This window comes from Rattus norvegicus, chromosome 1, assembly GCF_036323735.1.
Source record: "Rattus norvegicus strain BN/NHsdMcwi chromosome 1, GRCr8, whole genome shotgun sequence".
In the NCBI taxonomy this organism is placed as follows: domain Eukaryota; kingdom Metazoa; phylum Chordata; class Mammalia; order Rodentia; family Muridae; genus Rattus; species Rattus norvegicus.
In genome coordinates, this window is record NC_086019.1 from 256,661,937 (window position 1) to 256,673,302 (window position 11,366).

The following is an 11,366-nucleotide window of genomic DNA, read 5'->3' on the forward strand; positions in this document are numbered from 1 at the left end:
ATGCGCCTCTGTGGGTGACAGTAGGGTTGGTGGCTTATAGTAAGTTAGTACTGACAGAAAAAGGAAAAGACCCTCCAGGTGGCTAGGCCATTTCCAGAGAGTCACAGGCTACAGCTAGACCCCTCTGGAATGTTGGAAATCTTGGGGGCAGAGATGGGGCTGAGAGTAGGGCTCAGGGGTTCCTAGCTAGCACCAAGGGTCAGAAGCCCGATGTCGGTACAATTTGCACTACCAAGGCATGTCAGTGGAGTGGGTGTGGGAGGTATGGAGGTCGGGGCTGGAGTCCTGTGTGAAGGCAGACAAGAAGACCTTCTGCCTGGAGGGATGGACTGACTCTGAGCATCTCTGTTTTGGCCATCTCCAGGTGGTCACCACATGACACAAGAAACCACAAGTCCCCTTGTGTGGAGGCAGGGTGTGTGTCTCTGTGCTATTGTCCCTCCTTGCACTACCGCTTCAGCGAACGTGGGAGCCCATCCGTTATGGTCAAGCAGCAGCAGGATCCAGAGGCGGATGCTTTTCCTTTAAGGGAGGGGTGGGAGCAGCTCCGGGACAGGAGGCGCGGTCTGGGCGGGGCTGAGTTCTAGGCCACCAGGCGAGACTTGGCCACGTGCTTCCTGAGTCACCCGCAAACGAGAGCAGGACCCTCTTGGCTCTCCGTCTGCTCGGCGCAGCGATGTCCGGGGCGTCCGCCAGGAGCCTGGGGAAGGGTGAGGCTGCCGGTGGCGGGAAGGCTCCGGGTATCGGGGATGCCTAGGATCCCCGTGCTATCCGGGACGTGACCGCCTCCTCTCTCCTGCAGGAAGCGCGCCCCCTGGCCCGGTCCCGGAGGGCCAGATCCGAGTCTACAGCATGAGGTTCTGTCCCTTTGCTCAGAGGACGCTGATGGTCCTGAAGGCCAAGGGAATCCGGTGAGGACGAGGGCGAGCCGCGCGGGGCTAGTGGTGGGGCAGGCGGCTCCGCTTCTAACCCTCGGGGCGTCGGCTTTGTGTTCAGGGGGAGATAGTCTCTGCCTTTTGTAAGAGACTTCAGTTGCACACCCTCTTTTCAAGGCGGGGAGTTGTCACGGACTCAAGGGCTCTAAGGCAGCCTGTTTAAGCATTCTGTAGTTCAAAAAAGCTGTTTTCTCCTTGAGGTTACATGGTCACAAGATTGCGGAACACTGAGGCGGCTGTCTCAGCTCGGGATTCTTGGTGAACTAGAGGCTTGCTTCGCCTTGCACAAAGGTCAACCGCCTAGCAGAGTTCTAAGTCCTGTGCACAGCTATATGGGTTGTAAACACAGGGAAGTGTCTTAAGTCTCTTTGCAAAGCCTCATTGGTCAGTCATTGACCTACCGGTTATCTACACTTGGCAAGTCTCTTAGCTTTTATGTTACCGTGTCCACCGGATCATTTTCCTTCCAGTGTCTTAGGGAATCTTTTGAACAATTATTAAACACCTGCTGTTTGGAAGCTCACCCTTAAGAAAAATTTCATGTTTAAAGTTAAAATTCATAAACGACTTTTAGTTCATGGGGCGAAATGGCTAGACAGGCAGTTCTTTTCTCTAAGTATTAAGATGTAACCTAAAGAAGTATTTGAAAATTAATTGTCACTTTGTAATGATTTTTAATTTCATTTGGATGGGAGATTGTGGTTTTGAACATAAGAAAACATTTTGTGTTTTTTTGTCTTTTTTTTTAAACCTAAAGCAATTTCTCTGTATTAGTCATAACTTTTACTATAACAAAAACTCAAACTGAATTGAAAAATAAAAGATATTTATTGTCCTCATACATAAAATGAGAGAGTCCAAAAACAGGGCACAGCTGGGTTCAGGGAGCCCAATGATTTGTGTTTTGTGTTTTCCACTGAAACTCTGCGTTGAAAAGAATTATATTTCGCACCAGCACTTTTCTAAAGCAAAACTGAAATGACTACCTTAACAGCGGGGTGGGGGTTCTTACTGGGAGAAGGGCTACCTTCAGATAGTGTGTATAACCGCATTTCCATGTTCACAGACGATTTTGCACCTCAGAAAACTTTTTTGGGGGGCAGTGACATCTTAAACAGGTCCTGTGTGTTGCATACTCCCTGAAAGAAGCATCCTCCAGCCTGTGGGCTCAGCCGTGCTGAGTGTTGGCTCAAACCGCCAAGCTTCCAGCCTTCACCTGTGTTCTTGATCACCAGGGCCCAGGACTTGCCTTCCGTTTTCAAAATGTAATTCTCAGAGATGGACGTTAGTCTATGACAGAGGGTTTTGTCTTTCCCATGGTGGGTGGCCTCTGTGTTCGTTATTCTGTAAACCTTTCAGCATGCATGTGTGTGCACAAGCACGCACACACATAAGTGTTCACCCTGACTATTTGTTCTTGTGAACGATTATGCACTGAAATCCATAAACTTAACCCGATCTGTTGTGGGTAAGGACACAGGAAATCAGACGTGACGGGATAGCTTACTTTTGAGTGGTCTCTCCTAATGGACGTCGCGCCTGATTTGAGTTATACAGACATCGCTGTAAGGATTAGAACTCTTTCCTTTCTCTTACAGTCTCTGCGGGATACAAGGCATACACAATTACAATCTGGATTTAGCCTGGCTCCAATAGATTCTTTCTTCTTTTAATTTATTTTGTATACTTTTAAAATATTATCTTCATGTGCATGTGTGTGTGCACGCGTGCATGAGTTTATGTGCTTGCAGGATCCCACACAGCAAAAGAGGACATTGGATCCCCAGGAACTGGAATTATGGTTGTGAGCCCCAACGTGGGTCTTGGGAACGGAACGCAAATCCTCTGCAAGGGCAGCAAGTACCCTTAACAACTGGGCCGTCTGTCTTGTCTCATACTTTTAAGATTTAGAAACCTTTTTAAGGAAAACATATCAAAATGTGTGGATTTAATGTGGTTCGTTTTATGAGATTTTTAGGATTAAAAAAAATTACCCTTGCAAACGAGGATTTCAGAGTTCATATTAGCAAAATGAATTCAGTCGAGTCGGTTCATTTTGAACCGAATCAAAATGAAACGAGGTTCTGTCAGGCTGATTCTAATATACTGAGCCGGCTTGTGCACGATCCAGTTGGTTGCCTCCTGTCAGGATGCTGAAGACACCAGCCTTCCTGTGTTCAGTACAGCGCTGTCTACAAGGGTGTGCTGTGATGGCCACTGACGGACAAGTGGGTAAAGAAAATGCTCTACATGTGGTGTTCCATTGTTGAAGAGAAGGAAAGTCTACAGTGTGTGACAGAGGTGGATAATGGGTGGGGACGCTAAGTGAAACAAGTCGGATAAGCAGAAAAGCGAGCATTGGCTGCTTGCCTGCAGGAGGGCATCCGAACCAGGTTCTTGAACCGTAAGTGCAGCGTGGTTCGAGGACCGAGGCAGAACTCTTCTTCTCCACCCAGGGCTCATCGACTGAGTAGATGGTAGAATCGATCCACACTGATGCGGGGGGACAGGAACTGCCGTGTTCTCTTCAGCAGCCTTGTGTCTTTCAGGCATGAAATCATCAACATCAACCTGAAGAATAAGCCCGAGTGGTTCTTTGAGAAGAATCCCTTTGGGCTGGTGCCGGTTCTGGAGAACACTCAGGGTCACTTGATCACTGAATCTGTCATCACTTGCGAGTACCTGGATGAAGCATACCCGGAGAAGAAGTTATTCCCAGATGACCCGTACGAGAAAGCTTGCCAGAAGATGACCTTTGAGTTATTCTCAAAGGTGGGTGTAGGAAATTCCAGCTCTCGTTTGGAATCTTTCAGTCACCCCTATTGGCTCTTCCTCCTGACCCGCCCCTGGCGATTTTTTTTAAAAGTCTGCTGCACATCCTCCCTTCTCTCCCGGTTCTCGTTGTGTGTCTTCTCTCTTTCTTAACAATGTTAGACATTTTTGATATTTCTGCTTGGACCTGCTGCCTTCCTGAAACATAGCCAGGCAGCTCAGGACCCCAGCTCTGTTTCCCGCTGAGCGTCTCCTCAACAAGTCTGTTGGCCCTCTGCCCTCAGAGCTGCCTCCCTTCTTTTTTTTTTTTTTTTTTTTTTTTTGGTTCTTTTTTTCGGAGCTGGGGACCGAACCCAGGGCCTTGCGCTTCCTAGGTAAGCGCTCTACCACTGAGCTAAATCCCCAGCCCCCCTGCCTCCCTTCTTGATCTTGTTACCTTGAGAACATGAGGACTGAGCTTCCCCTTCAATGGCTTCAACTACCTGGTTGTGCGATCAGCTTGGGGAACGCCATTCCATTCCGTGTGCTCTGGGACTGCCTCCTTGTTTTACTTCTATTGTGTTAGTTCACCTGTAGGCAGATCTAACACGAATTGCCTAGAGCAGACTCTGACACATGGTTCCTACCAGCGTCAGCCCTTAATTGACACTGCCAGCCTTTAGCAGGGACAGTGCACTGCCTTCCTGGGTAGGGTGCCTGCATCTCAATTGTGCTCAGAGTGATTCATTCGAATTGGTATTAGCAAAGAGATGACCAACGGGTATGTATTTAGACACCAAGAATAGCAAGGCTCTGCTACATACATTCAGATGAATTACTTTGGTAGCGTGGTAAATATATAAAGGAACATTTTTGTCTACGAGGAAAGAGAGAGTTTTTTAAAAAAATATTTAGAAGATGGGAGAGGGACAGGGAGAACGTTGTGTTTTGGAGACATTGAAAAATGGCAAGGCAGTCATCTGGCTTAGTTGGATAAAGTCAAAAGAAGAGTGGAAGTGGTTAGAACACTCATGCGTAATGCTGGGGAGTTTAAAGATGGCTGAGGGAATGCTCTGCGGGCGAGAATGCTTCTCTGCAAGCACGAGGACTCAAAATCCTCAGCAACCACATGAAAAGCCAGGATGGCAATGTGTGCCTGTAACCCTAGTATCTGTGTGTGTGTGTGTGTGTGTGTGTGTGTGTGTGTGTGTGTGTGTATGGTGGTGGCTGGGGCTGGAAATGAGCAACACCCAGATCCAGAGAGCTCAAACCCCAGTCAGCCCAGCCTAAACAGCAAACTTCTGTTTGTTGGCTCAGTGAAAGACCCTGTTGTAGCCGTAAAATGACAAGCGACAGAGGAAGTCACTGATGTTCTGCTGACCCCGTGCGCACACATGGGTCTGTTGCACTGCACACTTCAGTGCACACACACACACACACACACACACATACACACATGTACGAGTGCGGTTAGGACATGCCGGTTACACAGTATTCAGGTGGCTGAGACAGGAGGTGGTGGTGGTGTCGCTTGCCTGTTACAGAGGTAGTGGCAGTGGCTGCAAGGTTAAATTCTAGGGGAGCAGTAGAAGGGCAAAGATGTCTGGTCGTCTCATATGAGATGGTGCCTCTTCGTCGGTCTATTTCTCAGTATGACTTTAGAAAATTCCCATGGTTCCAGGCCTATTTGTCCCAATCTAGGCCACTCAAGGGTCCATTTATGAGGTTTCTGGCTCAAACTTGCTAAAGTGGGTTCCATTACCTGCAAATTACAAAATCTGGAGCAACCCCACATCCTAGTCTACCAAAAAGGTTCGGAATATCAGGCCATGGTTTCTGCAAACACTGTAGCTTGTCTCTGCAGCACTCTGGAGGGATTCTAGTATGTTTGTTGTGTGTTGTTGTGTGTTGTTATGTGTTGTTATGTGTTGGCAGGGCAGGGCATTACCTCACCTTGATAAACTAAGCACTCACTCTCCCTTCAGGTGCCGTCTCTGGTTACGAGTTTTATTAGGGCGAAGAGAAAGGAAGACCATCCGGGCATAAAGGAAGAACTGAAGAAAGAGTTCAGCAAGCTAGAAGAGGTACTCACTTGTCTTAGCTTTCACCATAAGAAATGTCAATTTATGTCTGCATTTCTTTGCCTTGTGCCTTCACAAGCTCACTCTCCGAATCACTGACAATTAGAAATAGTATCCAGTCTGAGGAGGTCACAACAGATTTCTGATATATCTTTTTTTTTTTTTTTTTGGTTCTTTTTTTCGGAGCTGGGGACCGAACCCAGGGCCTTGCGTTTCCTAGGTAAGCGCTCTACCACTGAGCTAAATCCCCAGCCCCGATTTCTGATATATCTTAACTGATATAAGTTAAGACGCCTAAAAGTACCATCGTTGACTATATTCTCATGGAGTCTTTTGAGACTGGTGTGGAGTGTGCAGCCCATGCTGGCCTTGAACTCCTCATCCTCCTGCCTCAGCCACGTGAACGCTGGTGTTGCAGGCTCGCCTGACCACACCTGGCTTACGGGCTTGAAGTACTTAGCAGCACATCAGCATTAAAATCATGAGAAATCGCACCTAGGTTTCCACATCACTTGTTCCCATTTTCTGTCTTGTTTTCAGTCCATGTTCCTATATTTAAAGTAATAATTTAACCTAGTTGCAATCAGACAGTAGATGCCACCATATTGCTTCTCCCTGCTGCTGATGTAATAAAGACTTCCCACTATGACACTATGAAGTCTGCCAGGAATGCAGGCCCGTGTGCCTTTCATTCTCCGTGGTCTTGAGATACTGTCCCCAGGTTGCCACGGAGAAGCAGAGGTGCTCCTTCAGTGGGGATATGTCCTTCCATCCTAAGCAGCTTGTTCCAGTATTTTTTTTCCACTCTATTCTTGTTACTAATTTGCTGTTTTTAAGATTTTACTTTGATTACTTTTGATTATGTGTATGTGAGGGGATGGTGCATGTGTGGCCATAGGTGTTGGATCCCCTGGATCGGCGATTACAGGTGTTTCTGAGCCGCCTGATATGGTTGCTGGGAACCAAGCTCCAATCCCCTAGAGAAGCAGTTTATGCCTGTAAGCTCTGAGCCACCCATCTCTCTAGTCTTAATCTGCTAATTCTTGCACTGTGAACGCTCAATGTTCCTGGCATCTGTTACATTGACGGAAAGTTCACAGAACCAGTTCCCTTTAGCCTGATGCTTGTGGTCTCTTGGGTGTCCCTGCTTACTTACCAGGTCAAGGTCGCCTGATATGGTGACGTGAATTAAACCAAGCCAGTTGAAGGGTCCACAGCAAAACTTACGCTGTGGCAGTTTTTATTGGGAGCAGACTTTTTATACCTTTATCAGAAACAGAGTTATAATAGCATTGTCAGGGTCAATACAGTTGTAGGTGCCAGGATACAATGACATTTGCAAGCCATACAGGGTACACGAGATCAATATCTAAGAGCAATTGTCCTGTCATGCTTCCACACTCCCTTGACTACTAAGGGAACATCCAGAGATCCACAGAGAGGCCTGGATGCTTCACTGACTGAGGGAACGCCTCGGCTTCTCAGGAACTGAAAGGCACACGGTGGCTGCGAAGCCACGGGCTCTAACCTGAAAACCCTGTGACTCCTGAGGGGCCATCATTATGATTCGCCGCAGGGGTCTTACAGAGAGATCTTTCTGGTTCTGAGCTGTCTTAAGTGTTGCTGGGGCAGCCGTTTGGTCTCAGTGGACTCTCATGTGTATTATAGACTTAATAAAGGATCTCTCTCTGTGGGCTCATGGGTTTGAGCCATAATTTAGCATTCTGATATCTTTATTTGGGTCTGGTATCATGAACTTCCTAGTCTCCTGAAATAACTTTCCTTTAATGGGGCGTTTTAATTTGTGCCTACAGCAGTGTGTAGCTCAGCTCCTTTACTGGTAATTCTTTGTGGATATAGATATATAGATATAGATATATAAATATTTGTTCTTGAATCAAATTTGCTAATTCCTGCTTTTCTGTGGGACAGCACGGAAGCTGGGATCAGGTTCTTATTTTAGTGAGAGAAGGCAAAAAATCAGAAAGACACAAACCATCTTTCCACACTGCATAAGCCTGCAAGGATCTCTGAGGAGACCCATGGAAGCTGTTTATAATGGGAAAGCTGGTTTGGTTCTGGTCTTTTAGAATTCCTTGTGTTACAAGTAGATAATGAATTTTAGTCATATGCACCCCACCTCCTTCAGGTTTGATTAACCTGCAGGTTTAATTGACCGAATAATACTCAGTTTCCCTCTTTGGTGAAACCTCCGTGTCGATTCACCTTACATTCCAGAAACGTCCCCTTTGAGCTTTACTGTTATTCAAATGATTGTTACCTGTTTAATCATCAATTTCTTCTACTCCTAGGATGTTTTAACTATGTCTTCAACTAAAAACTACGTGCAGAGAAGCACCCCATGCATGAAAGTACAACTTGACAACTTTTAAAAAAAAGAACGCATTCTAGTACAGAGTGTCTGTGTTAAGAGCCAAGGGCTAAGTTTGGGCCCTACTTTATACAAATGTAGCCGAATCCTGTGCAGGTTTTAATGGCTTCTTGCACTCTGTCTTAAGGTTATCAGATTCATTTACACTATGTATCCTTCCTTCCTGCTTGCAGCCCAGTGTTTTAAGGTTTGATTGTATCAAAACGTCTTTATTCTGGACAAGTGATGTGTTCACAGTTGAGCTATTCCATCAGCTTGGGGAATCTCTGACCACCAGGCTTTCAGCAGAGTAACAATTTGCATGAAGCAAGAAGGAAATGTGGTTCCACATGACTCGGGATTGGTGGGTTCGAACATCTAGAGTCAGACACCAGACAGTTTCTTTTGTAGGCATTTTAAAGCACGCTGCAATCTTCTGTGCGCAAAGGCGTAATTACAGTGAAACTCTTCTCAGAGTATATGTCCATGAAGAAGGGCTCTGGAGACAGGCTACATGTCTTATCTTAAGGGCCTTGGGGAGGATCTGGTGTGGCCTCGGTCATACAGATAGCGAGGTCATCTGGGTTTTCAGCCACCTCCCGCGCCCCAGTTGTAGGAGTGTGGGAGAGCCCTTGGCTATGCAAATGACAAAAAAGGTCATCTAGACTATTAGCCACCCCCAGGCCTGGTTGTGAGAGTTTTTGGGGAGCCAGGCATAGCCTGACCCTACAGGTAGCACAGGAGTTACCTAGGCTACTGGCCACCTCCACTCCCAGCCTTCTGGGAAGAACAGGTTATACATCTTTTCCTTTGAAAAGACAACCCTGTGTGTTTAACATTCCTGGTTTCCCTAGTGCTGTCTGTGAGCACAGGACCTTTGTACTACCAGCGTATCGTTATATTATGGCAGTTTTAAACCTGTGGGTTTCGACCCCTTCCGGGCTCAAATGACCCTTTCACAGGGGTCACCTAAGACCATTGGAAAACACAGATATTTACATTATGATTCATAATAGTAACAAAGTTAGCTATGAAGTAAAAATGAAAATAACTGTATGGTTGGGAGGAGTCCAACAACATCAGGAACCGTAGTAAGAAGTCACAGCATTGGGAAGGCTGAGAGCCACCGGCTTACTGTCAGACTTGCTGTTAGAATTGCTGGGTTATGGGGGGCTTTGAATCACATTAAAACCCTCCTTGACTATATCAGGATAAAAGGGGACTTAAGACATTCTCTGCCTAACTTGCCTCTGTTGCTTTCAATGATGTTGCTCTGTTTGCACAAATAAACTTGTTTTCGCTTTGATACTCAGGCTATGGCTAAAAAGAGGACAGCCTTCTTCGGTGGGAATTCGCTCTCAATGATCGATTATCTTATTTGGCCGTGGTTTCAGCGACTGGAAGCACTGGAGCTCAATGAGTAAGGCATTTGGATGTTTGTGCACAGGTCAAGATGAGGGTTGTAATGTTACTTATGGAGCTCTTTCTGAACCAAGATAAATAGTGAATGTCGCTGCCGTGAATGTGGGCCAGCGAGAGGGGAAAGTCCTGGGTGTGCAGGACCTGTCAGGTCACCCCTACACACCCATGCTCAGCCCAGGGGAGGAGGAGACATCTGTCTGCGGCATCCGTGTCTTAAAATTTACCTTCTGCTGGCTAAAAGTCCACACGGATGTAGTTTGAGTCACACGTACTCTCTTACTTCCCACCTACTTGTACGAGCTTCACGCTGCTTTTTTTTTTTTTTTTTGGTTCTTTTTGTCGGAGCTGGGGACCGAACCCAGGGCCTTGCGCTTCCTAGGTAAGCGCTCTACCACTGAGCTAAATCCCCAGCCCCTTCACGCTGCTTTTTAAACTCATGCTTTGAGTCTGCAGTCAGCTACACTGGCTTACTTCTACGTCCTAGAAATCACGGCAGTCTGGGGCTTACCCCCCCCCCCACCCAGTTCACATTTTCTATAGAAAACTGCCATTTTAAGGCTGTTGTCTGTCAGTCTCTCAGTTCGAAGTTCTAACTAACCACGCCACTCTCAACTCGGCTTTCTCTTCTGAGAAACAAACACCTCAGTTCCACTCAAATCTAAAAGCTTTTAGTCTGTGGCTTACATGTTAAAAGACAAAATTTTAAAGTCTAGTGGGGGATAAACTGCGGTGGTGAGACCCTGGGATGCCGGTCTGGTTCCTCTGGTTCACAGCTCTCATGTTGTCTTCCCACAGGTGTATAGACCACACCCCAAAACTCAAGCTCTGGATGGCAACCATGCAGGAAGACCCCGTGGCATCATCCCACTTCATTGATGCCAAGACCTACCGTGATTACTTAAGTCTCTACCTACAGGACAGCCCCGAGGCCTGTGATTATGGGCTCTGAGGGGCAAGAGCCCTCAGCGAATGATGTTTTCCTTCATCGATTGAATAGCATGCTTTTATTTTACCCATTATTCTCACTGGCTTGTTTCTCATAATTTGACCTAATGGCCTAACTGGGTTTCTTTCTTCCGGACCTGGCTACTGCCATTTCTATTTCAGAACAATCAGTTCTAATGGCCCAAACAGTCTTCACTGACACCCCCAAAGCCATCACCTCTGGTTTGATCCAGACTTCTAATCTAGATTTGGATTTCAAGAATGTCAATTTCAGATGTTCATGGGTAGAAGGGCATTAAAGATCTCCTGGAGCGGTGATACTGGCAGAGGCCATGGGTGATGGGAACCGAATCACCCCCTGGAAGAGCAGCAAACACTTAACCGCCAAAAGATCTCACTAGCCCCTACTTAAAATAGCCCTTTCAATCCTTCCTTCCAAATTCCGTATAAGACAGATATAGAGGTGTGTCATATGCAATACCACAAGATCACACCAGCCAGTTCAGTATATAAGACGGAGTGGGTGAAATCTCTATTGGGAAAGGTTAATCGTAATACTTTTATCACTTCCACAAGAGAAGGTACTCGGGGAGCACCTTCCCATCCTCCGGGTGATGCGGCTGGTCAAGAGCTTAAGTGAGGCCCCTAAGATATTGGCAGGAAGGTCTGGAAAACATACCCCGGAGGACACTGCCCTTAGCAACGGCACCCACCGACCGGCAGGTTTTCTGTACTTGTTTTCTGGTTTGCCTGCGAAAATCACGGGGTGATTCGTTCAGGGCGCATAACAATCAGGCAAAGCTCAGAGCTGCATTTAGGGTTTCGCCTCCTCACAGTGCTGTGGGGCCGCTGCACCCTGGG

The 11,366-nt window shown here is 46.8% G+C and overlaps 1 protein-coding gene across 2 annotated transcripts; it reads left to right on the plus strand.

Annotated features, from left to right (window-relative positions):
• The first annotated feature begins 440 nt into the window (after positions 1–440).
• Gsto1 (glutathione S-transferase omega 1) lies at positions 441–10,579 on the plus strand. 2 transcript variants are annotated; one of them, XM_039108850.2, is made up of 7 exons: positions 441–710; positions 803–911; positions 3,485–3,707; positions 5,672–5,770; positions 9,452–9,558; positions 9,890–9,939; positions 10,356–10,579. In XM_039108850.2, exons 1-7 carry the CDS (start codon positions 677–679, stop codon positions 10,361–10,363), a joined length of 630 nt encoding a protein of 209 aa, XP_038964778.1. In that variant the 5' UTR covers positions 441–676; the 3' UTR covers positions 10,364–10,579. The 2 variants fall into 2 exon arrangements, with proteins under 2 accessions (XP_038964778.1, NP_001007603.1); NM_001007602.1 differs by lacking the exon at positions 9,890–9,939 and having other exon boundaries at positions 595–710.
• Positions 10,580–11,366: the final 787 nt, after the last annotated feature.

What these genes read in the sequence shown, in the direction of transcription:
- Gsto1 (NM_001007602.1), top strand. Translation starts at nt 677, where the DNA reads ATGTCCGGGGCGTCCGCCAGGAGCCTGGGGAAGG. An exon ending in CGCCAGGAGCCTGGGGAAGG is followed by an intron (nt 711 to 802) that starts GTGAGGCTGCCG and finishes TCTCTCCTGCAG; the next exon opens with GAAGCGCGCCCCCTGGCCCG. An exon ending in CCTTTGAGTTATTCTCAAAG is followed by an intron (nt 3,708 to 5,671) that starts GTGGGTGTAGGA and finishes CTCTCCCTTCAG; the next exon opens with GTGCCGTCTCTGGTTACGAG.